Source organism: Macaca fascicularis, chromosome 4 (genome assembly GCF_037993035.2).
Source record: "Macaca fascicularis isolate 582-1 chromosome 4, T2T-MFA8v1.1".
In the NCBI taxonomy this organism is placed as follows: domain Eukaryota; kingdom Metazoa; phylum Chordata; class Mammalia; order Primates; family Cercopithecidae; genus Macaca; species Macaca fascicularis.
In genome coordinates, this window is record NC_088378.1 from 137,998,260 (window position 1) to 138,026,083 (window position 27,824).

At 58.0% G+C, this 27,824-nt stretch overlaps 1 protein-coding gene across 8 annotated transcripts in view; it reads right to left on the reverse strand.

The window, feature by feature from the left end:
- Positions 1–27,824, reverse strand: part of ITPR3 (inositol 1,4,5-trisphosphate receptor type 3) — a 76,828-nt gene that overhangs the window by 2,654 nt on the left and 46,350 nt on the right. For 5 of the 8 annotated variants that reach the window (XM_065544142.2, XM_005553283.5, XM_045390706.3 and 2 more), the window contains 41 exons: positions 26,919–27,091; positions 26,260–26,379; positions 25,728–25,910; positions 24,316–24,567; positions 24,075–24,219; positions 23,570–23,711; positions 22,647–22,846; positions 21,162–21,291; positions 20,616–20,673; positions 19,016–19,181; positions 17,619–17,783; positions 17,462–17,536; positions 16,922–17,047; positions 16,014–16,136; positions 15,718–15,918; positions 14,411–14,662; positions 14,090–14,215; positions 13,863–13,988; positions 11,589–11,709; positions 10,838–11,028; positions 10,079–10,227; positions 9,783–9,891; positions 9,560–9,650; positions 9,306–9,475; positions 8,743–8,917; positions 8,449–8,633; positions 8,023–8,223; positions 7,757–7,867; positions 7,137–7,232; positions 6,898–6,999; positions 6,280–6,366; positions 5,673–5,783; positions 5,409–5,601; positions 5,063–5,188; positions 4,433–4,605; positions 3,648–3,812; positions 2,735–2,927; positions 2,127–2,231; positions 1,920–2,047; positions 994–1,159; positions 183–343 (listed from right to left, as the gene is read on the reverse strand). In XM_065544142.2, the coding sequence (XP_065400214.1) occupies positions 183–343; positions 994–1,159; positions 1,920–2,047; positions 2,127–2,231; positions 2,735–2,927; positions 3,648–3,812; positions 4,433–4,605; positions 5,063–5,188; positions 5,409–5,601; positions 5,673–5,783; positions 6,280–6,366; positions 6,898–6,999; positions 7,137–7,232; positions 7,757–7,867; positions 8,023–8,223; positions 8,449–8,633; positions 8,743–8,917; positions 9,306–9,475; positions 9,560–9,650; positions 9,783–9,891; positions 10,079–10,227; positions 10,838–11,028; positions 11,589–11,709; positions 13,863–13,988; positions 14,090–14,215; positions 14,411–14,662; positions 15,718–15,918; positions 16,014–16,136; positions 16,922–17,047; positions 17,462–17,536; positions 17,619–17,783; positions 19,016–19,181; positions 20,616–20,673; positions 21,162–21,291; positions 22,647–22,846; positions 23,570–23,711; positions 24,075–24,219; positions 24,316–24,567; positions 25,728–25,910; positions 26,260–26,379; positions 26,919–27,091 (6,072 nt within the window). Of the gene's footprint in view, positions 1–182; positions 344–993; positions 1,160–1,919; positions 2,048–2,126; positions 2,232–2,734; positions 2,928–3,647; positions 3,813–4,432; positions 4,606–5,062; positions 5,189–5,408; positions 5,602–5,672; positions 5,784–6,279; positions 6,367–6,897; positions 7,000–7,136; positions 7,233–7,756; positions 7,868–8,022; positions 8,224–8,448; positions 8,634–8,742; positions 8,918–9,305; positions 9,476–9,559; positions 9,651–9,782; positions 9,892–10,078; positions 10,228–10,837; positions 11,029–11,588; positions 11,710–13,862; positions 13,989–14,089; positions 14,216–14,410; positions 14,663–15,717; positions 15,919–16,013; positions 16,137–16,921; positions 17,048–17,461; positions 17,537–17,618; positions 17,784–19,015; positions 19,182–20,615; positions 20,674–21,161; positions 21,292–22,646; positions 22,847–23,569; positions 23,712–24,074; positions 24,220–24,315; positions 24,568–25,727; positions 25,911–26,259; positions 26,380–26,918; positions 27,092–27,824 lie in introns of those variants that run through there. The other 3 variants (XR_006697521.3, XR_012433898.1, XM_074038362.1) reach the window with 3 other exon arrangements.

Here is a 27,824-nt window from a genome sequence, read left to right on the forward strand (position 1 = left end):
GTCTGCAGCTGTCCGAGCCCCTCCCCTGGCCTCCCAGGGCCGACAGACAGATGTGGCCACTCCTCGCCAGAGCCCAGGGCACTCAGAAGCTAAAGCCATGAGGCCTCTGGTGCACAGTGATGTTGACTCGAGAATGGCTGGCTGGTTTGGGCCCACAGGCCCGCTGCAGCCCCTGCTCACACCTTGATCATCTGGGCCACGTAGCTCTCAGGGCCTGTGTAGTCGGTCTTGTTCTTCACGCGGACCAGGACAATGAAATACAAGTAGTTCCACATGTTGTGCTCCAGCTTGATGTGTTCCTCAAATGACACCGTCTTGTTATCAAACTTGTCCCTCTCCAGACCTGAGGGTGCAGAGGCCGGGAATGAAACCATCAGCCATCAAGAGCCACTGCAGGGCCACCTGCTGGAGGGGACCCAGCTTGGGGGCGGGGAGGCATTTATTCTCAGGATGAGCGCTTCCAACAGCTTGCTCTGGGCTATTTGGGTCACTTCTATTTGAAGCAACAGCCACTTAGTGGAGATCCTGCCCTGCCGCAGCTGCAGCCCTCCCGCAGCGGAAACTGAGGACTCTAGTAGTAAACGCCAGAATTCCCCGAACTCAGGGGAAGCATGAATGGCTGAATAAGCGAGGTCCTACAGGCCATACAGGTGACATCTGCCTGAGCCTGAGGTGGCTGGTGAGGGGACTAGCACTTCGTTTCAGGGGTGGGAAAAGCACTGGACCGAGACTAGAAGCTCCAGGCACTGTCTGGGCTCAAGTCCTCGCCTAGAAACCCCAGGGGTTTACAGGGATGGCCCTGTCTCGCTCCCTTCTGACTCCAAGTTCAGGCAGGGTCATGTTCTCCCCAGTTCTGGGATGAGCAAATGCATCAAATCATCAGCCCCAGGGCAGGATTCCCCAGGGCAGGAGGGGCCAAACCGCCACTGCCGCTGGCATCAGATGATGTCCCAGCCCCGCTGCGGCCTCCGCAGAGCAGGAAGCAACCCTCACCACAGATGAAGCATGTCGTCTTGAGAATCTCCTCCTTCTTCTGCTTCTCACTACGCAGGTCAGCGAAGGTGTCGATGATTACCCCAAAGATGAGGTTCAGCACGATGATGATGACGATGAAGAAGAACAGGAGGTCATAGACCACTCTCGCTGGGAAGAGAGACTCCTGTGGGGGGTGAGGCAGGGAGGCTGGGCCCGGTGGTCCCCACATTCACCCGGGCAAGACAGGACTCAGGTGGGGGCCAGGGCTGTGATGAGGGCCTCTGGCTTAGGGGCTGTCAGATGGCAGAGTGGACCCAACCTGGCTCCAGAGCAAGAATTGCAAGCAAAAGCCCTGAGTTTGGGTTAGGAAAGCGTGGACTCAGGACACGCTGGGGTGAAGGCCTGCAGGAGTCAGGTGCGGGGAGGTAGGGCTACGAGTCTTGGCATGTCTCTGCCCCTAACATTGATTAGGGAAAGAGGCAGCTCTGAACACCTCTGCCCACCCTCAGGACGCCTGGCCACACGCATTCCAGAAACCCTGTCTGGCCAGGGAGGCGGCCTCTCACTCCTTCTCAGCAACAGCGGAAGGACGGACATTCGGGAACGTGGCTGCCCAAGCCGAACCATGAGGCCTCCTGATGAAGCTGATGAGCTCCGCCCTCTGCCCGCCTGCTGTGGGCTAGGAAAGCCAGTGGTCACTGTCCCTAGCCCTGGGGCAAAGTTTGGTTGCCAAAGTCTTTCCTTATGGAATGAGGGGGTGAGGGGGCAGCTGAGCAGTAATGTCATGGAATTGGCCGGGTGTGGAAAGCAGAGAAAAGGGGATACAAGTTTGGGGGAGGGGGTTCAACCCTGAATATCTGATGCGAGGCCAAGGACTCTCCACATTTGCTGATCGGTACAGTGGCTTGGGCCCCACAGGTTTGGGAGCGGGCAGGAGTGCTCACATCTTTGGAGGGCTTGCGGAGAATGTCGCCTACACCACCACCGTTGCGTAGCCCATGGTTCATGACAGTGACGATGCACATCAGCAGAGTGTCACAGGCCCGCTCTGTGTTGTCCAGCTCCCCATCCTCTGCAGGCAGAGTGTGCTCAGGCCCAGGCTGTCAGCTCCTCCCTCCCCACCCAGACTCCCACACACACACCACCCTCACCTTCCAGGACCTCGGGCACCGAGACCCCTGAGACACAGTCCATCTTGTCCCCACTGCAGGTGTCCACAAATGCAGCAGCTCCATGTGGCATCCCCAGGGGGCTGGCTGGAGGGGACATGGATGAGGTCACCAGGAGGTCCAGTCCCTGGCCTTATCATCCCCTGGCTCTGTCCCCAGCGTCACATCCTCCAGGAAACCTTCCCTGATCCTGCCAGCCCTCCACTGTCTGGCCACAGTGAAAGGTCATCACGCCTCTGCCCCCCACTGGGTTGCACACTAAGGGCAGGGAGGGGTCTCTGTACCCCTAGGCCTGGCACACGGGCAGCTTCTGCAAATACTGGGTTTAACATGAATGACAGTGCAAGGAGCTCCAGCCCTCAAGCAAGGGGTTCCTTAGGGGCCAGAGACCCAAGGCTCTCCCACCCACTCAGTGTGTTCCAGAAAAGAGCGAGGCAGACTGGTGTGAGCTAGACGTCCCCAGAAGCCAAGAGGAGAAGCAGACGGGAGCCTGGTGAGGTAAGCGCTGCAGGTCCTGGTCCTGATGCCAGACACTTGTGAGACCCAACCTCATTCCCCACAACCTGCCCAGGAGAGGAAGCCTCCAAGACCTGTAGAGTGGTTGTTGGGCAGTCGGTCGACCTCAAGGATGAAGTCATCCTTGAGGAAGAGGAAGCCAACGATGGAGAAGAGGTAGACCAGGATGAGGGCCAGCAGGGCTGTCAGCAGGATGGAGCGGCCATTGCGGGTCACACTCTTGATGACGTTGAACAGGGTCTCCTCGCGGTAGATGAGGTCAAAGAGCTGCAGGATGGGGTTGAGATAGGGATGGCGCCTTGAGGGGCTGGGCCAGCCAATCTCGCTGGGGATGCCACTGGAACCCTGAGGGCTGCCCGGGCTCCAGAGTTTCCCAAGGCTCCTCTAGGGAGGTCTCTGCACTTAGTCAGGAGTAACCAAGCTGGGTGGGTCTGTCAGGGGAGCTTCTCAAAGAACCTGGAATTCTAGGGTCACAGAAAGGGAGTGGCCCAGGGGAAGGCACGAGGGGTGAAACGGGTGGTTGAATACCAGCCAACTCTTACAATGCCCTTGCTACATGCCAGGAAACAGTGTAAGTGCTTTCCATGCATTAGCTCATTTCATCTCACAATTATTTTAGAAGGCAGGGGCTGTTGTAATCACCATTTTACAGGTGAGGAAACTGAGGCATGGGGCAGTTAAGAAACTTGCCCAGTTACACAGCTAGTAGTAGCCCAGCTGAGATGCAAACCCCTGGTCCAGCTCCAGAGTCCAGGCTTGAACCACCACTGTACAGGAGAAAGGGGTCAGATGGCCACCAGGAGTGGCCATCAGGGCCTTGAGGGCCAGGCTTGGGTAAGGCAGAGGAAGACTGAAATCTCACTGCTCCCAGCCCAGCAGCAAAAGGACTGGACAGAGAGACTGGTGACAGGGAACTGCCAACAACTCATGGGAAGCCTCAACCACCTCATGCCCCCATCCAGCCCCAGCCCACCCAGAAGGCCTCACCAGGATGCTGTAGAACAGCTCATGAGCAAAGAGGCCCAGGACACTGGTCAGGATGTAGCCCACGTGGTAGAGGAATTCCATGTCCATGACCATGGCCTTATAGCCCCGGATGAAGGTGCCACGGTTGCCCACGAAGCTCACCACAAACACGATCTTATTGGTCAGCTGGGGGCGAGTGCAAGGCATGAGGGTCAGTACCCTACCACCTACCCTGAATCTGCACACATGCCTCCCCAGTGCCCAGCTCAGAGCCTGGGAGGCACGGCATTAACGAAATTGCTTCCAGAAATACATCTGGGCGCCTGGGACTCAGGATACAGAAGCAGCCCCTTGGGTCCTCAGTTCCAGGAAGACAGTGACGTATAGGCAAAGGAGGATGGGGACAGAGAAGACCACTGACTGGGTCTATCAGGCAAAGGTATTCCTTGCTCAAAGCACTTTATTTCCATCTGTCAGGAGATTGTCATTATATATGAATCTGCACATCTGCCGCGTAGCAGTGCCCCTGGGCAATGCACAGCCAGCAGTGTGCACAGCCACTCTGACCCTGCTGTTCCAAAGGGACTCTTGAATTTCTGTCTCTGGGTGCCAGCTGCCCTCAGATGTTGAGGGAGAGGAAGAAGGCACAGAACAGTCCCTGCCATCGGTCTATAAGGAACTTGGGAGCCCAACAGAGAGGAGGAGATGGGACGGAGCAGGGGCTTCTGGAAGCAGCAGGCCAGCTTGCCGTCTGAATGCAGTGAGCATGAGCTTGTTTGGGAATGGGGGCTCCCTCTGGCACTCACATTGAGGGCACCCAGGATGTTGAGAGTGGGCCCGATGCCCAGATAGTAGATGGAGCGTAGAATGAGCGCCACGATGAGGGGGCGAATGCTGTAGCGCTTGGTGAACAGGGCCGCGATGGAGAAGCAGATGAGGATCCAGAACAGCAGTGAGATGAGAGGGGAGTCCAGCACGCCTGGGGGCCAGGGGCAGGGTGAGAAGGGCTCCCTCAAGCCCACCACAGCCCCACAGCAGGTCCAACAGGTGCCGAAAAGCCACCTTCTCCTGGCAGCCTTCTCAGTTAAGTTCCTGGTGCCTGGTTTTAGCCTTCTCCATTACACCTGCCCCTCAGGCCTAAGCGGGAGGCCCTTTCCAGCTGCGGCTACCAGGTCTTGTTTCTGGCTGACACATCTGTGCATGTGCACGTGCACGCATGCGCCATCTCCCATGAGGTCAAAGACCCTGACCGTCCCCTTGGACCGCACCTGTGTCTCCATGATGTGGTGAGAGCCCCCAGGAAGGTGCAAGGGGGTGCTTTTGCACAGTCTGCATCTGGTCCCCTCAGAGGCCAGCTGGCCTCAAGGCTCTGCCCCAACCCAGGAAGGAGGCATGGCAGGGCCAGGGGGACCTGCCGGCCAGCCCTGTGTTCTCACCTGTGGACGCGCCCTCCATGTAGGGGTAGAAGAAGGCAATGATGATGTTGATAAACACGGCCAGGTTGAAGGAGATGCTGCCCCACAGGGTCATGCGGCGGGAGAACCAGTAGATCAGCGGCATGCCTGAGGAGGGCAACGGCGAGCTGCTGGAGGGCCCTGGTGAGCACCCTCTGTCCCTTGCATGCGGGGACCCGCTCAGGAGGAAGCCACACATGGAAGAGCGCTTCCTTGGGGTGGGGCGGGGGTGGGCGCAGGGCACCCACAGGCAGGCAAGGGAGGCCATTATAACAGGGTGTCAGTGAGCAGCTCCAGACCGCCCCACCCTCCCGCCCGCGGGTCTCACTGCGGAGCTTGCGCTGCCACTCCATCTCGTTGTGCAGGAAGGAGGACTGGTCAAAGAAGTCGCTCACTTTGCTGCCCTGCTCGTCCTGCTCGGTAGTGGTAAAGAGCCGGTGCTTGGTCTCCTCCGTCAGGAACTGGCAGATGCCAGGCACTGGGAACACGATCTGCTCCATGCTGCGGTCCTGCCGCACAATCTGAGCACACACAGCACATGGTCACACCCGGCCCAGGCCCCCACGCCCACCCCTGCTGCCCACAGGCCCACCTCGATCTGGGACGTGTGGTTCTCGTAGTAGGCCAGGGGGTCTTCCTCCTCCTCCTGTGCTGGCACTGAGGACTTGAGCATCTGTGACAGCTGCTTGTTGTTGAGGCTGAGCTGAAGATGGGGAGGGCGCGGAGGTCAGACCCCAGCCTGCACATCCAGGCCTGGCACTCAGCCCCTAGCCTCCCAGGCGTTCCCCCAGCTCTGAACTACACTTCAGCGAGTATTTCCGCCAAGCCAGACCAGGCCAAGCCCAGCCCAACTAGGACGTAGCCTCGAGAATCTGGTGCCAAAGGGAGGGAAGCGGGAGAGCCATTACCAGAGAATCCCAGAGGATAGCCGGGGCCTTCCTCAGTCCTGCCCAAGTGCAGCCCGGGTCCTGCTTAAAGCTTCCAGAACCACCCCAGACCCACCTGAGCCTTGCTTCCATTTCTCAGTCTGGGTTTCACCCCTGGCTGCCAGTCCCGATCAGCCTCCTGAGCTGTACCCCCAAATTCTAGCCTGGCTCATATTCTAGGGCCTCACTCTGTTCCAGGCCATGCCCTTGGGTTGAGGCTCCTCCCTGGGCTCCAGGCCCTGCCCCCACCCCAGTCTCGGGGCCAGCACCCACCATGGAAGAGATACCCTCGGCCTCCTCCTCTTGAATGCGCTTCACCGGCTTCAGCAGGTGCTGCAGCTGTTTATTGTGCCTGGAGAGCTGAGGGAAAAGGCAGCACAGTCACCAGGGCATGGTGGCTGGGCAACATGGTGGCTGGGGGACGATGATGGTGACTGGGGGGTGATGGCAGCTGGCGGGGCATGGTGGCTGGGTGGTGACAATGGCGACTGGGGGTGATGGCAGCTGGCGGGGCATGGTGGCTGGGGGGTGACAATGGTGACTGGGCGTGATGGCAGCTGGGGGGGCATGGTGGCTGGGGGTGACAATGGTGACTGGGGGGTGATGGCAGCTGGAGGACATGGTGGCTAGGGGGTGACGATGGCGACTGGGGGGTGATGGCAGCTGGCAGGGGCATGGTGGCTGGGGGGCATGGTGGCTGGGGGGCGACGATGGCGACTGGGGGGTGACGATGGCGACTAGGGGGTGATGGCAGCTGGGGGCATGGTGGCTGGGGGACATGGTGGCTGGGGGGTGACGATGGCGACTGGGGGGTGATGGCATCTGGGGGGCATGGTGGCCGGGGGAGTGATGGCTGTCAGGCACCCAGGGGGCCACTGGTGGAACTGGTACCTGCAGCGCCAGGATGTAGATGTTGTGGCCCACTTCACGTGGGCTCACCTCCGAGTTCTCACGCTCTTCTTCCTGCAGGTAGGCCTTCTTGATGACATCCACCTGGAGGGGCAGTGCCTGTTCCAGTGCTCTCTTCCTAGGGTGGTAGGGCCAGCCTGGCCCTCATCCCCATCCCAACACACTCCACCCAGTCCTGCCTGCCCGCCTGCCCGCCCGCCTGCCCACCTGCCCAGCCTCACCAGCTCCTGGGGCCGCAGGCTGATGAGGATGCGCTCGGCATTTTCACTGTCATGCCGGCTCTCCATCAGAGCCAGGAGCAGTTTGGAGGCATTGTCCTGGATGGAGGGGCGGAGGGAGGCAGGCCACAGTCTCAGGGCCCCCACCGTGCCCCTGACAACTTCTCCCTCATTCCTCTCCATAACAACTCTCCCATCCCACAAAAGGTCAGGTGCCATGACCTTCCCATCCTCCCTCCCCTAGGCTTAATGAGAAGCATCCTGCACAGCCAGCCCACCCATAGGCTTGCCCTCGCCCCCACTGTGGCAAACACTCAGCTACCCAGACAGCAGACACACACGTAGCAAGTCCTCAGCTAAACCAGGACATATCTGTATCCACAGTGTGTGTGTGTTTCAGCATGCTTGCGCACACGTGCACGCATGTATATATAAACATGCGAATATTACACACACACCCTGCACACACCACACACTTGTGCATCCAAACGATGCCCCATCACACACATAATCTAACACCCATATATTACACACCACTATGCACACTTGACACGCAAGTCACACATACGTGCATGCACATCACATGCACACCCAGCATTCACACACCTGCCACTGGGCCCCACCTTGAGCTGCAGCACCAGATCCATGCGGTACTTGCACAGGGGGCTGATGTCATTGAGGATCAGTGCGGTGATGATGTCTATGCCATTGGACTCGTGAGTCACAATGCAGGTCTGGCAGGAGGCAGTGGGGGACACAGGGCCCAAGCCCTGTCAGAATTGTGGCAGCTCCAGAGAACTCAGTCTCTCTCCCTGCCCCAGCTGGCTGCATCTACCCGCATGTCCACACTGCCACCCTGGCTGCCGCTTGTGCCACCAGGCCAGCTCACCTGGTTCTCATGGCAGGGGCCCTGGCAGTACTCAGTGAGGGTCTCCAAGGTCTGGATGACAAGGCCCACATTGTCCTCATTGATGTAGAGCCCCAGCAGCCCCAGGCCACCCGTGGTGCTGCCGCACATGATGTCCAGGAACTGCAGTGTCTCGCACACCAAGTTGTAGTTGGTTTTGTTGTTCTGACAGCGCAGGAAGTTCTGCGGGGCACAGACAGGTTGGGCACAGCACAGCTGCAGCATGGAGTGGGAGGCTGGCCTGGGGAGCACGATCTTGTGTGCTGCAGGGGTAGGGGAACCACTGGCCACAAAGCAGCAGTGCCCAGGCCAGGGCACACATGCCATAGAGGGACACCGGCCACAGTGCCTGGTCTGCATGCCGGCTGGCTGGTGGGGGAAGGGGCAGGTGTGTGGCAAAGCACTCACCTGCAGGTCCCGGTTGTGATTCTCGCACAGCAGCTGCAGAAAGCGCAGGATGGGCTGCATGATGAGCACAGACGTGCCCATCTCGTTGCTCTGCACACGTTCGCTCACTTCATGCCCCTGGCGCAGGCTGGGGCCCAGCGAGTAGCGGGATGAGGAGCCAGGTATGGAGAAGGAGGCCACGCGGCCTGTGGGCGAGACCTGGTGAGGCTGGAGCTGCCCACCCCCTAGGCCTCCACCCTGCACATCTTATCCTGGGAGCCCCGTCACGCTGCGCCTCTGCCTCAGACCCCTGACCTTTAGTGGTGGGGTCGACTGGCTCACGGTCCTCATGTGGCTGGCTGCCCAGGTCATTCATGTTGACTGCCACGGTGGACTTGGTCTCCTGCTGGGCCCGCTTCATGCGGTCGTGCAGCACCTTGAAGAAGCGCTCTGACTTCTTGTCACTCATCATCAGGTTGTGGAAGGATTTCTGGAGATAGACAGTGGCCAGGGAGCAGCCTCAGCACTGGACCCTGCTCCTACGCAGGGCGTGGAGCAGGGGCCTGACTAAAGGCCTGGGTGCTGGCGGCTAGTATCCATGGCCACCCATGGGCGGCTCCATGCCCCATGTCTGTTCCTGCATCACGTGGTCCCTTCACCATCCCCACATATCCCTCTGCCCCAGCCAGGCCTGAGCCCATCTCCTCATCATCCTGCCCCCATCATGCCCACTCTTCTCACTGCTCAGCCTCTGCTCAGGCCTCCTGCCCTCCTCTTTCACACCCTCCTTGGCCTTCAGTGCCCAACTCAAGGCCCACCTCCTCCAAAAAAGGGAGGGAGGCAAAGGAAAGCATGTCCAGGCCCCAGGCCCCCCACACCTGGATCTCTGTGTTGCCACCATCCAGCAGGCGGATGGCCAGGCCAATGCTCTCCTGGAAGATCTTCTCATTCTTGGTGCTGGTGATGAGGTCGCATACCAACTTGGTGGCCCCCTCCTTGTCCAGCCGGCACTGCGTGGCTGCGATTGCCGACCAGTCTGGGTCCAGGCCTGCGGGGGGACTCAGTTGAGGGAGAGCTGGTGGGACAGGAGAGCGGAAGGGAGGGCCCAGGGGCAGGAGAAGGCGATACTGACCAGTGCCCATGGGGTCGGGAAGGTCCCCCCGCGAGGTGGACTTCCGGTTCTGGAGGTAGTTTTGCAGCAGCATCTTGCGCAGCTGATTGCCCTGGGGGAGGATGGGAGTGAGGCCCCATCGTGGGTACAGTGCACCATTGACCACTGGCCCAATGGGCTTGACCCTGAGCCCCTGGGCACTCCTGACTGGCCCACCCAGCACTTGCCCCACCAGGGCACTCACCCGGTCCCCATACTTGGTTTTCTTGAGCAGCATCTGCTGCAGGGTCCGCAGCACCTTGATGCACAGCTTCTCCTCCGACTCCATGAGGTCCTTGGTGTGCTGGATCAGCCTGAGCCAGTCAAGGAGGCAGCTCAGGGCAGCCCCACGCTGCCTCGCTCCAGCCACTTTCCCGCCCCATCCCAGGCAGGAACACCTCCAGGCCCTCTGACCCCGTGAGCCTGTCTAGTCCCCACCGGGCCCTTCCCTGCCCCCGGCCGCTGCACCCCTGCTGCCCCCACACCCAGTGTCTCGCTCACTTGGACAGGAAGCCCCCACTCTCGCAGCGCTGGTAGGCCTCACTGCCCTCCAGGAAGAGCAGCTCAGGCCAGTGCAGGACGTCCACCAGCACGGACAGCTCAGCCTGCACCAGGGGCTTCAGCCGCTCCTCCAGGGCTGTGATGATGTCCTGGGGTGGGCAGGGCAGGGTCATTGCCAGACGCAAGAAATGACCTGGGTATGACTGCCATTCCCCTGACCCGAACGCCAAATGGCTCCACAGATTGCCCTGCCTCTGTCTGAGGGGCCCACACCCACAGAGACACCCCAACACAGCATGATGTCTGTCTGCTCAGAGCCCTGGCTGGGAGCTGCAAGGCCTGGCTTCTCTCCTAGCTCTGTGTGACCTTGGGTAAACCCCTTACCCTCTCTGAGCCTCAGTCTCCCACCACGTGGGGAAAATAACCCACCACACCCAAGCTACCGGCCAACGAGATGGCGCACAGAAATGTGCTGCATAGACGGGAAGGTGCTGCAGGAGCCAGGGGTGGTCCCGAGCTCCAACCCCACTAGCAGGCCTCTGCGTTCTCCAGGCTTCCTCTGGAAGGAGGCTCCCCAGTCCCCTGCTGCAGGGCCCGCCCTTAGCAGCCCCAGAGTGGGGAGAAGCCAGCCAGCCCCTTCCTGGAAGTGTGAGCAGGACAGGAAGAAACACTCCCCGAGAATTTGCCCCTCCAAAGTAGGGGAGCTCCTGAGTCAACCAAGCAGCTCCCGTGGCAGATGCCAGGCAGCCCCACACCCACCTGCAGCTTCTCAATGATGTTCTTGTAGTCCCACTGGTTAGCGGTGGGGGTGACGCGGGGGAAGGCCCGCGTGGTTGCCTTGTAGCTGGAGGCGTTCCGCTGGGCGGCAGCTGCACAGCTGGCTCCACTGCTGAGCATCGAGCTGATGTGGGCGTCCAGGTCCATGGGCAGCGAGATGGCCCGGCCCTTGGCTGGGTGGGAAGGGAGGGGGTGCTGGTGCAGGGGCAGTTCAACCAGCCAGAGGCCAGGCTCAGGGCTGCTACACCAGGAGACAGAATGAACTAGACTGAGGGTCTGGGGGACAGAGACCCCCCACCCTGGCCTACGCTTGAGGGACTGAGAGGCTTTCTTCCCCTTGTTGGGTAAAAGGAGAGTTTCTGCCTCTTTGATTACCCCCTGGCTCCACCCTGACTTCCCCCTCCTTTGTCTCACCTGTCTTCTCCTCTTCCCCAGCTGTCCCTAACAATCCACAGGCCTCCCTCCTGCCTGAGCCCATCTGCAAATACCCATAAAAAACTCTAGCTGGAGAATGTCGGCCAGCATCCTTCTCTGGGGAACTGACTCAGAGGAGAAAACAGCTTCTCTCAATTGCCAGGATGCCAGGCAGACACCAAGAAGGACTTACTGAGAACCACCTGGGAGCAGGAGATGGGCGAGCTTAGGGATAAAGTGTTTATTAGGAGGGCAGGCGTCCCCATTGTGAGCAGTGGAAGGAGTGGTTTGGAGCTGGTCAGTACCCCGGCACACTCACCCACCATGGCGAGGGTCCGGATGCAGGCCTCCACAGAGCCCTTATGCTGCTGCTGTAGCCACGGACACTCGAGGAGCCGTGTGGTGGACTGCAGCAGCTGCACCACAATCGTCTGGTGTGTCTGCAAGAACACCAGAGCCCGCTGCTGCAGCCCAGCCCCGCACCCTGGGCAACCCAAGGTCCAGGAACCAGGGCCCAATCAGAATGGGCATGGGTGGAGAGACAGAGCCTTCACTAGCCACCATAAGCCTTTGTGCTGGTTGGAAAAAGGTACTTGCATTCCCTTCAGCAGTGCACGACCTGCCCAGCTGTACACGGCAGCCCTGTAACTCCCCAAGGCTGTGGGCTCATAGCCATGTTGCTGACTCTTTCAAAAAATGTTTAAGGCCGGGCGCGGTGGCTCAAGCCTATAATCCCAGCACTTTGGGAGGCCGAGACGGGCGGATCACGAGGCCAGGAGATCGAGAGACGATCCCGGCTAACACGGTGAAACCCCGTCTCTACTAAAAAATACAAAAAAACTAGCCGGTCGAGGTGGCCGGCGCCTGTAGTCCCAGCTACTCGGGAGGCTGAGGCAGGAGAACGGCGTAAACCCGGGAGGCGGAGCTTGAAGTGAGCTGAGATCCGGCCACTGCAGTCCAGCCTGGGTGACAGAGCAAGACTCCGTCTCAAAAAAAAAAAAAAAAAAAATGTTTAAATAAATTAATGTTGTAAAAAGATGATGGATTTACATGGTTCAAAAACCAAAAGGTTATTTAAAAGATAACACTTTGAGGCTTGGCACAGTGGCTCACACCTGTAATCCCAGCACTTTGGGAGGCCGAAGTGGGTGGATCACTTGAGGTCAGGAGTTCGAGACCAGCCTGGCCAACATGGTGAAACCCCGTCTCTACTAAAAATACAAAAATTAGCCGGGTGTAGTGGCGGACGCCTGTAATCCCAGCTACTCGGGAGGCTGAGGCTGGAGAATTGCTTGAACCTGGGAGGCAGGGGTTGCAGTGAGCCAAGCCTGTGCCACTGCACTCCAGCCCGGGACACAGAGTGAGACTCCATCTCAAAAAAAAAAAAAAGGTAACACTTTGAGAAGTCTCTCCCCTATCACTCTCACAGCCCTGGAGCTGATCAAGGATGGGGAAAGCTGACCCCAATTACCAGAGTTCCATGGTCCCAAAGGGATCCCAGGGCCCAAACGATGTGTGTCAAAATACACCACCCTTCCTGGGAAGGCAGGACTCAGCATTTTTCCCCCCAGTCTTAGAAACGCTACCCCACACCACCCCAGCCCTATCCCCCTAAGTAGCCCCTTTTGTTGGTTTCTTTTGTATCCTTCCAGTGTTTCTTTGATCTCGGTCATGTAGCAGGGCCCTTCCTTAAGGGAACCTGGCTCGCTTTCATTCAGGGGGCTCTGGGCTGAGCACTGGCTCGAGTCTGGGAATCTGGGGATTGACTGAGGAGCCATGAATCTTTCGTGATTCAAATCAGGCTTCTGTACACTGGCCTGGAGCCCTTCTGCTTAGGCCTTCAGAAGACTACCTGCCTATTTCAGTTCTAAGATCACTGTGATCAACTAGCCAGCACGAAGGATCTCTGCCAGGGAGACTGTCGTGATCCCTGCTTTGGCTGTGCCATCCCATGCATGGCACATCCACCTTTTCTTTGGTGAGTAAGTGCTGCCACTTTGGAATCTGCCACACCCACTGGACTTATGAGTTCCTGCTGGATGATACCATTCCCACTGTCATCCTGGCCCACAGAAACTGGGATATGCTTGTTGTTTTAAACTGCTAGGTTTGGGGATAATTTGTTAACACAGTATAGATAACTAATACACTTAGGCCGGGCACGGTGGCTGACACCTGTAATCCCAGCACTTTGGGAGGCCAAGGCGGGCAGATCATGAGGTTAGGAGATTGAGACCATCCTGGCTAACATGGTGAAACCCCATCTCTACTAAAAATACAAAAATTAGCCGGGCGTGGTGGCGGGCGCCTGTAGTCCCAGCTACTCGGGAGGCTGAGGCAGGAGAATGGTGTGAACCCAGGAGGCAGAGCTTGTAGTGAGCAGGTATGGCGCCACTGCACTCCAGCCTGGGCGACAGAGCGAAACTCCGTCTCAAAAAAAAAAAAAAAAAAAAAAAAGATAATACACTTATGTATCCTTTTGCTACTTCTTTATGTACTATAAGCAAATATGAAGATATATTCTTATTTCTCCCCTTCCTTTCACAAAAGCTAGGCAAGTTGGCCCTGGGGTGGCGGGAGAGGAGAAGCTCACCTGCAGGGAAGTGCTGTTCTCAGAGAACGGGGAGCTGAAGAAGGCGTTGATGGTGTCCAGCACAACGCTCAGCACGTACTTCTCCAGGGCGGGGTCAGCCACACGCTTCTCACGCTTGCTGCAGACCTGAGGCAGGGGAGAGGGATGCCTGGGGGGGTCCTCACATGGGGCCCCTCCACTCCCACCCCTCCTGGGGGGCTTTGCCCACACCCCACACGGGGACAGACCCGCGCCATGTCCAGGGTGAAGTTCTCAAAGAGCATCCAGATGTGGTTGCTGGTATAGATCTCCTTCATCTCCACCTCCGTGTCCACATAGCAGTGGTTCACGAAGTTCACATAGGCCATTTTCACCTGGGCAGCGGGCGGGAGGTCAGGGGCGTGAGCAGGCTGCCCGGCTGGGCTGTCCCTGCCACATTGCTCCTGTCCCCTGGCCTCCCAGTTCCTGCCCAATTCCCTGGCTTGGCTTTGCCCACTCTTCCTGTCCCGTGGCTTTACCCGCCCCTTCGCCCCATCTCCAGCCGTCTTGCCCAGTCCCCCGATCCCCACCTCAGTGATGCAGTCCTCATGCGTCACCACAGACACCACATCCTCCAGCGGCAGCAGGGAGGTGCACTTGATCTCAGTGTAGACGTTTTTGCCCTCGGCGCAGGCAGCCAGCAGGTCCACCAGGGAAATGTGGTACATGAGGGGGCTGTGGTCCTCCACGCCATCGCGGGCGGCCTTCATCATGTCCAGCAGGTGGGCCAGCGATGCCTTATCGTTGTAGAACACGACCACATCGTCACCTGCATTGGTCAGCTGCGGGCAGGAGGGGGCACGTGTCTCACACTCTTGGTCCAGCAGGCCCTGGGCTCTCCTCTCCTTTGCTTACCAGGGGGAAACTGGGACTCTGACCACAGAGTCCCACCTGAAATCAGGAAATCCTCCCCTGGCTGGGATTTGGGGGTTCCCCAGCTGATGTCTCAGGCCCTCTGCCAGCAGAGATACTGGGACCCCAGGACCCAGAAAGTCCCTGCTTCTCCCCACTGGAAAGAAGTCCCATAGGGGTCATCTCAGAGGCAGCTTCCTCCAGGAAGCTCTCGCTAATCCTGTCCTGCTCACCCCCTCCCTCCCCTGGGCTCCCACAGCAGTTATTTAAACCCTCCTCACTGAGCACACACCACATCCCTCTCGTCCCAGCAACTGCATTATTCACAGTAACATAATAATAGCAATTAATAATTAACACTGCGCAGCAGTTCCAGCACATCGTGTCTTGTTTATGATGTCCTAATCTCCCTTCAGTGTTTGCTCCTTTCTCCCCCTGCCGCCTACACTGTCAGATGCTCAGGGGCAGGGACCACGTCTGTTCCAGATTTAGACCTAGCCCTTTATCCTTCATGCCTTCACTCAACGGGTGTCTGTTGAGAACCTACTATGCGCCACACACTGGGGCCCTCGCAATGCACACAAACGATGGGGTCCCTGCCTGTGCCCCCCAGGAGCTGGCACTCAGCTGATGTCCCCCATGCACGTACAATCCGTGGCACGTAGTGGGTGCTTCCTGATTTTAAATGAACGATGACAATTGACAAGTGAAGGAATGCGTGCTTAATTTCTTTCTGGCCTATTGTCTGAGTTCTGCTGGGTGTCTGATGCTGCTGGGACCCTGTTTGCGTTCTATCAGGTCCATAGCCTGAGTTCTACCACATCTGCAGCCTCACTTCTCCCTCTGCGTCCCCTCCATGGTCAGCAGCTGAATGTTCCTTTTGTGACCCACCGTCTGACTTCTCTAACTCTGCAGCCTTCCCGCCAAGCCTCTGCTCTGGGCCCCCACCCCAAGATCTCTGAGCACCCCTCAGCCCCGCCCTCACCTCAGTCATGATCATGTCCTGGCACTTCTTGACGTACTTGCCCTCAGCCTTGATGACGGTGTGCAGGAAGTCCAGGTACTGCACATGGCGCCCGTGCGTGGCCAGCAGGTGCACGAAGTGCTGCAACACGGGCTCGCTGATCTCGGAGCAGAGCTGATAGTTGTTCAGGAAGATGTGTTGCATGGTCTCTGCCTCCAGGAGCTGCAGTGGGGGGCATCTGTCAGAAAGAGTTCTGGGCCCTGCCCCCACCCTCCCACCTCCCGCCTCGTCCAGGTGCTCCAGCCCTGCACCCTCACCCCTGGTGTGAGGAAAAGGTGCAGGTGCTTGTGCAGCAGGGCCTGGTTGCCAGGGTTCCCTGCACAGAACTTCTGCAGGAACTGGTGCGTGTAGCGTAGGATCTCCATCATCTTGGCATCACCCTGGGCACAGGAGGCAGGGAGAGGGTGTTGGGCCCACCAAGGAGGGAGGCGAGGCCCCAGCTGAGCTCCGACAGGAGCAGGGGTGTGTCGGGCTTGGGACTGGGACCATGAAGAGGCCAGGGTAAAGGGAAAGTGGGGCCCCCAGGTCAGGATGGAAACGTGTGAGGGGTGGGAGCTCAATGGCCGAGATGAGGCTGGAGTTGGGGCAAGGCGACAGGGTCATGGTCAGTGTCAGGGTGAGGCCTGGGACATACTGAGATCAAGATCAGTCATGGCAAGGGGCTGAGGGTCAAAAGGGGAGATGAGATGAAGATTGGAGTCAGGAGCCAGGGTGGGCCTGGGGACAGGTCAGCGTAAGATGTCAGGATGAGGAATCAAAACCAGGGGTCAGGACAAGGCCAGCACTGATGTCATGGGTCAAAGAGAAGTTGGGTTCAGTTAGGGTCAACGTGGGTCAAGGTAAGGAAGCTGAGGGTCAAAGGTTGAGATGAAGCTGAGATTATCAGGGTTAGGTTAGAGAGGGGGAAAAAAGGGAGTCAAGATCAAGAATCAGCATGAGGCTGCACTTAAATCAAGGTCAAAGGGGATTAGGATGAGGGGTAGAGGGTCAAAGGTGATACTAAGACAGGGTTCAGGGGTCAAGGCATGCCTGCAAACAAACAGGGCAGTGTAAGAGGCCAGGTGAGGATGGGAGAGGTTGCCTGCATTAGGGCCTAGCGTACGGGTGAGGTCGGGGTTCAGGGGGAAGCCGCCCCAGGGAGTCAGAGGTCAGAAGTCAGAGCCACCTTGTCGTAGGGGATCTGCAGCAGGTCCAGCATGACCTTGTGGGCATCCATGTTCTTCAGCAGCCGTTGCTGCTTCTTCCTCATTTGCTCCCCGACCCCGCACATCTTATTCAGCCTTTCCAGGATCTGCAGGGGAGGCGGGTGAGCCAGAGCCCCTTCCCTACTTCTCAGGCTGCCCTCTGCCTGGCCCACCACAGACAAGTTCCAGCTGGCACCCGGGACAGGAAGGGGGAAGGAGGTCACAGGCGCTGAATCAGACCCTCGCAACAGGCCAGGGAAGCACTAAAAAACCCAATTCCACCCATAAAAGTAAATAGAACAATATGACTGCAAAACGGAATTTCATGAAATTCCTTCAGCTTTAAAATAATTTCATCTGGACCTTGGCAGGGCTGTTTTTAATGTGCAGCAAAGGCTGGAAGATGTCTATTGTGAGGACCAGTGGCTGGCCGACGGAGAGGCACAGGAGGCCTGGCCAGCGGGAGACCCCAGGACCATTGGGGCTACAGAGCCCTACCCCGAGGACCCTTGGCCACTCACGCCCTTGACAATCTGGTAGTTCTCACTGCTTTTCTCCCCTGGTGGGTGCAGAAAGCCCTCCTCGTCCGTGGGCCGCTGGAAGCACAGAGAGGATGGAGGTCAGCCAGGCCCAGCCCTCACAGGGAGGTCTGCCCTGGCCCCCTGCAGCCCCGCTCACCTCCTTCTTGTCCTTGGCTGCGCCTGCCTCCACCTCCTCGCCCTTGCCGCTGCCCTTCTTGTCCACCCACAGCTCTGACTTCTCCACCATGGTCCGCAGCCGGTCCAGCTCTGACTTGATCACCTTGTAGTTCTCCACGTCCTGCGCTGAGATCAGCAGCTGAACCTGAAGGTAGAGGATGGGCCTGGCTGGTGAGATGGGCTCCAGGTCCATGCCACTTAGAGACCTCCAGCATCTCCCCTACTCGAGGGTTCCCCTCCCAGCATCACCTGCCACCACCTGCCTCTCTCCACCAAGCCAATTCCCACTCAATGTTTCTGGCTCTGCCATAAGCCCACCACCTCCAGGAAGCCTTCCCTGATGGCCACAGGCCTCCCTGCACTGCCTGCCCTGAGCTGCCACATAACCTGGCTTCAGTTACTCACTGACTAGTGCCTCAAGTGGCTGTGGTCTGTCACTCATCCACTGAGACCCCAAACAGGCAGGGCAAAGCATAGTGGCAGCCCTGAACCCTGAAGGCCCAGGCCTGCGTCTGACTGCCACCATTCTCACTCTGGGTCAGTGGGCAATGGAGGAAAGCTCCCTGGGCCTGGATTCCTCCCCGCTCTGGAATGGGAGGGAGAGTAGTAACCTCGCTTCAGGGCTGCTATGAGAATGCCATGCAATAATGCAAGTCCAGTGCTCAGTGCCTGGTACATGGCAGACACTTTTTTTTTTTTTTTTTTTTGAGACGGAGTCTCGCTCTGTCGCCCAGGCTGGAGTGCAGTGGCTGGATGGATCTCAGCTCACTGCAAGCTCCGCCTCCCGGGTTCATGCCATTCTCCTGCCTCAGCCTCCCGAGTAGCTGGGACTACAGGCGCCCACCACCTCGCCCGGCTAGTTTTTTGTATTTTTTTAGTAGAGACGGGGTTTCACCATGTTAGCCAGGATGGTCTCGATCTCCTGACCTCGTGATCCGCCCGTCTCGGCCTCCCAAAGTGCTGGGATTACAGGCTTGAGCCACCGTGCCCGGCCGGCAGACACTTATTTTTTAAAGGCCAACACTGACTGGTATTGATATTTCACAGGGAGCTGTCAGGACTGCGTGACATCACAATAGCAAACGCCAGTCACGTCAGTGAGGGTTGTCTGCATGCTAGGCATGATTTGAAGCATTTAGCATAGGTGCACATAATAGAGTTGGCAAACTGTAAAGTGCTGTCCACATTGTAAGAAATGGCAGGCACTAAGCCAGGTCAGGAGATTCAGTCTTCACCTAGGAGCTCAGCAAGGCTGAAAACCCCAAATGTGCATCCCAAGTTAACCCCTGAGCTGTAAGCTCCTTAATCATCGTTTACTGTCCCCCAGTGCCCGGTGCAGGCCTCATGCTCAGGGCCAGGGCCAGGTAGTCCCGTCACCTGCTTGAAGGTGTGCATGGCCTCCTGGCGCTGGCTGAAGTGCTTGAAGAGCAGCTGCAGGGCACCCGAGACCAGCGGCGCATAGTCGTGCATGGTGAGGTGGATGAGCACGCGCAGGAACATGCGGCCGCCCTCGTCATCCACCTCCAGCATGCTGCTTGTCTTCCTGCGGACACGAGGGCGCAGGGCGCGTGGGTGAGACTGGCACGCTCCCTGCTGTCCGTGGCCGGTAACGGGGCCCTGGCACAAGCACACTCCCCGCCACCCACTCAGCAGATGCAGGGCCAGTCTAAATGTGTTTAAAATATTGACACTTTCTCAGCAGTTTAACAGCCACTCCCCTGAATCCCCGGAGTGACCCGTGTCTCCTGGGATCTCTCAGGACTTCCCTTGATTAAGCAACTGAAGCAAGAACTCTTTTATTTATTTATTCATTTATTGAGACAGTCTTGCTCTGTCGCCCAGGATGGAATGCAGCCAGTGGCATGATCTCGGCTCACTGCAACCTCCACCTCCCGGATTCAAATAATTCTCCTGCCTCAACCTCCTGAGTAGCTGGGATTACCATTATGCGCCAACACACCTGGCTAATGTTTGTATTTTTAGTAGAGACAGGGTTTCACCATGTTGGCCAGGCTGGTCTCGAACTCCTGACCTCAAGTGATCTGCCCGCCTCGGCCTCCCTAAGTGCTGGGATTACAGGCGTGAGCCACCGCGCCCAGCCAGAAGCAAGGACTCTTAACACAGATCCCACTGCCACCATGCCAGGGATCCATGGATAGAAGCTGGGCCCATGAACAGAGATGGAGAAAACGTTACATCTTTATTTTTCCCAACCTCTAACCAAAATACAGCATTTCCTTCAATGAGGAAATATTTGTGGCACCTGTGAGTCTGTCACCAATAAATATCACATATGTTTTCACACCACCTCAGAGTTGTTAAAATCACAAAATATCGTTTATATTCGTCGCTCCCTTGAAGTAATGGTACTAATTATACCCACCGGTGCAGCTCGCTACTTAACGTATTAGCAAAGAGGCACATATATCACTGTCACTGCTAATTTGTTTTCTCCAATATTTTGATAACTGTCACTCCAAGCCATTGGTTCCCTTTGTCTTGTTATGTGCTTTATTTTATGAGTTTACAATCACCATTCTGAAAAGCAGTCCGTAGGCCCTGCTAGACCCAGGCATAAGCCTGGCCCCAAGATGCTAAGAGCCCCCAGTAAGCCTCTGCCTCCAGCCCCTCAGGGCTTCGGGTGGATGGGCTGCATGTCCCCACACTTCCTCCCTCCTCTGGGACTGGGGACGTTGTTCCAGCTATCCAGCTACCTGATTCAAGGCCACTGCACAAGAGAGGCACACCTGCCCTGAGTAGGGGTGGAAGAATGGCGGGATGACTAGGAACCAAAGGGCCCCCGAGATCAGCGGGACTGGGGAGGCAGGGGAGGGGCTGAGCACAAAGCCCAGTGAGGGTCTGCAGAGAGAATGGCAGAGGGAAGGGCCAGCCCCCAGCCCAAGAACCCAGACCAGCCCAAGAGGGAGTATCGAGCCTCCCAACCCCACACACCCCTGCAGCTCAACCCTGGCCTCACCCCACTCCAAACATGGCCTCCGCCTGCTCCCCGATACGATCCAGGTTCATGTTGGCAGCTGTGGGGAGAGGGGCAGATGGGAGCAGGTGGTAGGCCCAGCCCAGGAAAGAGGGGAGCACAGGCAGATACTCAAACCACCCTCTTTCCTGCACTGGCTGCACAGCAGCTGCTCTGCCTGCCCCTTTCTGGGAAGGAACCAAGTAGGGGAGGAGTCACAGCCCCCTACTTCCCTGCAGGGCAGTACAAAGTGGGCAGAGATCCAGGCTGGGGAGTCAGGAGATCAGGTCCTGGTCAAGCTCTGCCTCTGATTGGTTGTCACCTTGAGCAAGTCCCTGCTTTTCTGTGAGCCTCAGTTTCCCCATTTGGAAAACGAAGGGAAGGGTGCCTGCCCTTCCCCCTCACTGAGGCAATTAAATGAGACAATGGAGAGAAAAGGCCTTTGCGGACTAGAAAAAGGAGCAGGGCTTGGGAGCTGGCTCCACCCCACTGCTGTGTATCCCTGGGGAAGTCGCACAGCCTCAGCCTGAAGGCAGGGCAGGGGCTCACTGGTGGAGTCGAAGGCAGGGGCTGTGCCATCAGCCCCGCTGTCCTGCATGGGAAACACCTCCACGAACTCCTTCTTGAAGACAGACAGCAGATAGGAGATGCGGTAATCCAGGCGGACATTGAGGATGAACTGGAGAAGAGGGGAAAGAATGAGGAAAGGGTCAGGTGAGGATGGGGTGAGGACTGACCTGAGGTCAGAAGGCCCTTCCTACTTTATGGGGGGCAGGGGGCCCCCAAAAAGGCTCTAGCACTTGGGGTAGCGGGGTCCTCAGCACAGTCATTCGGGACGCTCCAGGATGTCACAGCAAAAAAAACAAGACCCCTCTCCCCAAGGAGGCCCAGGGTGCCCTCTCCTCAGCTCTTGCCCCAGTGATGGAGGACGGGGGCCTCCTCTCAGCATGAGGCAGTGAGCACCCCTGCACCCAGCCCACTCAGTCCCTCTTTCCCAGGTTAGACACTGACAGGAAGGGGAATGAAGCTCCCAGGTCCAAATCCTGACTCTTGTTCTCCTATCCTGCTCAGCCAAACAGACCCTGGATACTCACAGGAGGGGAAACTGAGGCCTGTGAGGGAGGAGGAGCGGCTACTGTGGGGCAGACGTGAGGATGCAGGGTTTGCAGACATGGGTGAGTCACACAGCCTCATGGCACACAGGGCCTTTGGCCAAGCCCCAGGATGCAGACATGGAAGGCCCAGCCCTCAGAATGAGTCAGAAGCTCCCTCCACTCTGACTCCCCGCCAGAGGTCCCCCATGGAGGTCACTGCACTACCCTTCCTGCTCTCTGGTGACAGCAAGGCAAAAGCAAGCATCCCCATCCCTTCTCGGGGATGAGCCCCTTCCTGGGGTGTGGCTGGGGAGTCTCAGATGAGACCAGAACAGCGATGACCGCATCCACCTTGCCAAGAAACAGGTTCTTAAATCTCTAGCTCTGCTTCAAAATCCCTGTGACCCTGGGAAAGTCCCCTCCCCGCTTTTACTTTCCCCATCTGTAAAATGGGAGAATTGAGTTAGACTTCAGTGCACGTCAGAATCACCTGGAGGGTTTGTCACAACACAGCCCACAGGGCCCCTCTCCCGTGTTCCTGACCCAGTAGGTCTAGGGTGGGGCCCGAGAATGTGCATTTCTGTTTTTCTTTTCATTTATTTATCATTATTACTAATTTTTTAATAGAGATGGGGTCTCACCCAGGCAGGTCTTGAACTCTGAGCTCAAGCAATTCTCCTATCTTGGCCTCCCCAAGTGCTGGGATTACAGGCGTGAGCCACTGCGCCCAACCGAGAATGTGCATTTCTAGCAAGCTCCCAGGTGAGGCTGGCCCAAGAACCACAATGTGGGAACCGCTGGGCCTGACAGCCAATCCCGATGGAGCCTTCAGTACCAAATACTGAGATCTGAAGGGGTTTGCCCTGCCCAGCCTCCCTGTACCTGCCCCATTACCCTCCCCCTATCCCCAACACCTCCCACGTGGTCCTGGCCAAGGCACCTGAAGGATTTCCAGGATCTTCAGCTTGGTCTCCATCACCACAATGTCCTCATTCTCCTCAAACTTGCTTCTGTCCAGCGGTTCAGCAGCACTGGCCCCAGCAGGCAGGCTGGGGGCACCGAAGACTGACTGCTTGCGGCTCAGCACCATGGTGGACATCATGTGCCCCACGCCCTGGATGGACCGCCGCACATTCTTGCCTGTGGAACGGGGAGTACAGGAGGTTGCTGAGGAGGTTGTAGAGAGTGTATAGCAGGGATCCCTGGTCTGATGAGGGAGGCAGAGGGTGCACATTCTGTTTATGTCAGCTGCAGGCAAAGCCTTGCTAAGGAAGGGACAGGGCTAAGCCAGGGCTTCCTGGAGGAGGGGAGCTTTAAGCCAAATCTGGGGAAAGAAGGAGGTGTCAGGGCAAAGGTGAGCTGTGTGGGGAGATGACTGAGAATTGTCTGTAGGAAACTGTAAGAGCAGCTACACAGCCTGGAGACTGAGGGGACACTGCAGGGAGGACAGCCCTGAAAACAGTACCAGGCTCTAGGCACCTTTTGTTTAGATGAGTTTATGCCCCCTGGGAGTGTCTGGGAGGGCAGGGCTGCCGCTCGCTCATCCCTCAGACAGGCTGTGCCTCCCTCCTCCTCACACACACAATGACAGGGCTGTCTCGCTCCTCCCTCACTATCTCCCCTCAAGACCAAGCAGGGTTGGAAGGCAACTTCCCCAGACCCGGGGTCTCCAGGGAGCCCGGGCAGGGACCCCTCTGGTCCCGCTGAGGTGGGAGAGGCTTGGGCCCAAGATATCCTCTTGAGGCAGAGCCAGGTTGGGTGGGGGGAATGCGGGGCTGGGGAAGGTGTTGATCTGAGGGAACTTCCTGTGCTAGAAGGAGGTTGAGGACCGCCAGGGTGGCCCAAGCCGGGCAAAGGCCTCACCACCGGGGTCCTCATAGGCCTGCAGCATGGCCGGGGGCCCCTGCACACAGTCGATGATGCCCAGCAGTGTGCGAGTGAGCCGCAGCAGCTCGCTGAAGCTGTAGAAGCCGAAGTAGATGAGGTTGTGCGCCAGGCTGACCACCTGCGGAGGGGCGGGGCCGAGGTGAGGTGGGAGGGGCCGGTGCGCGGGGGCGGGGCTTCGTGGAGGGCGGGCCGGGACTGGGGAAACTTCGTGGAGGGCGGGCCGGGACTGGCGAAAGGGGCATCATGAGCGTGGGGTTCCCAGGAGGGACAGCGGAGCAGGGAGAGGCAGCCCTTTCCCAGGCATTGGAACAGCAGCCTGCCTCTTGGAGAATCCCAGCCTTCTATACGGTACCCCTGCACTGGCTGGGGATACAGAAGGAAATGGGGGGATCCCACAGCCGATTCCTGGGTGCAGACTGAGGCCAGTGTAGGGCCAACCAGAGCCCCACGGACCCCAGCCCCTGGGCACTCCCCCAACCACCTCAAAAGTGAGCTTGTTCTTCTCCTCGTTGGCAAAGGGCACAGCCTCGCTGACCACATTGTTGAGGTAGTCCTCCACGAACTCCATGGTGTTGGCAAACTTGTTCTTCTTGTCATCTCGGGATGCGTTGAGGTTGGAATCATAGCTGAGGGTGGAGGCCATGAGGCATGAAGGTCCCTGAGATGCACCCACCCCAGCCTCTGCCCCTGTCCCGCCCACCCTGCCTCCACGACCCTCTCACTCCTTGATGGTGATGGCTGTGGGGATCTCAGTCCAGAGACGGGCAAACTTGACCGGCGTGACCAGCTCCTGGGGGTCGCGGTCCACATGCACGTGCAGCATCAGGTGGCAGAAGGAGGCGCGCAGGTCAAAGGGCAGCATCTCATCCGCCATGCACAGGAAAATCAGGTCCACACCCAGCTGCTGGGAGATCTCATCGATGGCCAAGTACTGGCGGTCCAAGCACATGCGGGCAAAGAGCTTCAGCTGGTACCTGCAGGACAGGGAGGACGGTGAGGACACGGCAGATGGCAGCCGCAGGGCTGCTGGCACTGGGCACTGGACTTGGTGAGGACTCAGTAAAATAGCAAAGGGATTAGGTTAAAGATGCACCAGCTGCAATTCTGAGTTAGAAAGGTGAATGGAAAACCTGTCTGTGATGACGAGTACTTGCAATTCTCCCCCTCCTGGCTAAGACTCAGCCAGGACAGGTTTTTATGGGAAGAGGGACGTCTGAGAGATGAGGGAAAGGGTGAGAGACAGGGGAGGGCAGTGAGGTGAGAAGAGCCAGCCTTGGCCAGGAAGGGTGAGGGCAAGATGGGAGAGAGAGGACAGGGAGGTGAGTAGGTGGTGAAAGGGGTATGACCTTGATGGAGGGGATACAAAAATGAGGAACGTAGGAAGCTCTGTGCTGCCCTGGCAATACCAGGCCCTCTGCCTCCTCCTCACAGACATGACTTCCCAGGGGCTCTGGAGCCGGACAGCCTGGGTGTGGGCCATGGCTCACTGCTGATGGCTGTGTAACCTCAGGCAAGTTCCTTTACCCCTCCGTGCCACTGTTTCCCCAGCTTTACAACAGGAGTAACTATAGTAGCTACAACAAGGGTTGTCATGTGGCTCAAATGAGGGATCAGGACAAGTGCTTTAAAAGGTGACTGCTACGTGGCAAGCATTTAAGAAGGGCGTCTAAAGAGATTTTTTTTTTTTTTTTTTTTTTTGAGATAGTCTTTCTCTGTAACCCAGGCTGGAGTGCAGTAGTGTGATCTTGGCTCACTGCAACTTCCACCTCCCAGGTTCAAGCGATTCCCATGCCTCCGCCTCCCGAGTAGCTGGGACTACAGGTGTGTGCCACCATGGCCAGCTAATTTGGTGAGGTTATTTTAATAATACACGTTTGGAAACAGGTTGGGTTTCTTTGAAGCCTGGTTCCTGTGCTGCGCCACCCAGTGCTATTCGGGGCACAGAGTCCTCTTCACTCAGACTTCCTGGAATGAGGCTGCATGGCAGGGGAGTGACAGCAGGGACGCCTCTTCCGAGGAGGCAGGAGCCCCACCTGAGGCTGTCAGAGCTCATCCTCAGCAGGGATTGGCCAACAGCCTACTGAGAAGGCTCAAAGGCACAGGAAGAGGGAGGGGAGGAGCTGGGGCGGGGCACCTGTAGTAGCTGAGCACATTCTCATCATGGGCGTTGCCGGCCCGCGCCTCCTGGGCCAGCTGCCTCACACTCTTCTCATGGTGCTCGTTATTCTTGTCAGTCCACGTGAGCCACACTTCCTCGTCTGAGTACTCGATGCTCAGGTACTCGTGGGATTGGGCCATCTCCTTTACGGGCCGAAGTCTGCAGACCACCAGCAACCTGTCACAGGGAGCCAGGGCCAGGGCGCTATGCCTGGACCCCTCCCTGAGCACACCCAGCCGCACAATGCCAAACACCACAGGGACCCAGACAGACCATATACATCTCAAGGGCAGGGACCATGGCTCATTCTTTTCTGTGCCCCTTCCCCACTCCCCCACCCTGCCCCACAGTGCCAGGCACACAGCAGGACACATAAGAGGCACAGAGTTCACAGCTGCAGAGAGCAAGGGTGCCAGCTCCAGCCTGAATCCAGACAGGGCCTAAGCTCTAAGACAGCTGGGCGCCAGCAACGTGGAGCCCAAGTGCGGGCAGGGGGCGCAGGGCTCACTCGGTCTGGATGAGAATGTCACTGTTCTTGGGGTCCAGCACACACTTGCAGATGAGCTCCTGGGTGACGGGGATGGCAATGTGGTTGGACACACACAGGTCAGAGAGGTAGTCCAGGAACCTGGGGTGGTGACAGCCAGGGGTGGGGAGAGGGTCTCAGAGGCTGGTCCCTCTAAGGACGGAGCCCACCCTTCCCTTTCTCCTTCCCCAGCTGGCAGCACCGCCACCCTGCGACTAGCTCCCTCTCAAGGCTTAGAGATGGGTGGGATGGACTCCCAGGTCCCCAAGGAGGGAGAGCCCCAGGGCATCATCCTGGAGTCCGGGAAGGCTAGATGGGAGTTCGGGGGGACAGGGTGAGGAGGCGCAAGGGCCAAGGTGATATTCAAAATATTTAACAACTGGTTCAATACAGGTTCTGACTTTGTCACTGGAGAAGGTCTTGGGGGCCTCTAGTGGTACCAGGAGTCATTCCCATTGTTGCTAGAGTGGGCCAAATTTGGGGGGATCCCAGAGAAAGGCTAGGGAGGCTAAGGCCTCAGGGGGGTGGCAGTTACCAACAGGTGCAGGAATAGTTCAGTATTCTCACAACCAGCAGACTTTCTACCCAGGCAAGGGAGGAGGGAGGGGCAGGCGCCGGGTGGGGAGGGGCTTCGGGCCCACCTGGGCTCCCGGTTCTTGCGCACAAGGCTGACGAAGGTCTCCACCTCGGTCTTGGTGATGTGCTTTTCCAGGAGCTTGCGATTGTTGTGCAGCAGGGCGGTGATGGTGTCCTCAGCCAAGATGTCATAGCCAATCTGGGACTGCATCATCCCAAACTGCTTGGCGATGTGCTCCTGGGGGGCAGACAGGCTGGGGGTCACAGAGAGTCACAGGCGGGCCACAGGGCCCAGCTCTGCTCTGGAACACTGCCCCCAGACCCCGAGATAGGGACCCAATACCCTAGAAAGGTGGAGGTCTGCCGGGCGCGGTGGCTCACGCCTGTAATCCCAGCGCTTTGGGAGGCCGAGGCGGGCGAATCACAAGGTCAGGAGATTGAGACCACGGTGAAACCCCGTCTCTACTAAAAATACAAAAAATTAGCCGGGCGCGGTTGTGGGCGCCTGTAGTCCCAGCTACTCGGGAGGCTGAGGCAGGAGAATGGCGTGAACCCGGTAGGCGGAGCTTGCAGTGAGCCGAGATCACGCCACTGCACTCCAGCCTGGGCGACAGAGTGAGACTCCGTCTCAAAAAAAAAAAAAAAAAAAAAAGAAAGGTGGAGGTCCGGGAGAGGAAGCATCACTGGGCAGAAGAGTGACTTAGATTACGTAGTTATTTAGCTCGTGGGCTGTTTCCCACCAGAGCGAAACCTCCACGAGGGCAGGGACCTTGTTTGTGTGGAAGGATTGGCTACATAACTTGTCAGGCCCAGTGCAGAATGAAAGAGCAGGACCCTTGCTCAGCACGGAATCTAACCCAGTGCAAGGCCCTTGTGAGCAGTGGGCCAGGTTCCGTTCCCATGAACTCAGCCCTGCTGTCTGGTGCCCTACCGGACCCCAGACCCCAAAACAGTGCCTGGCACAGCACGTA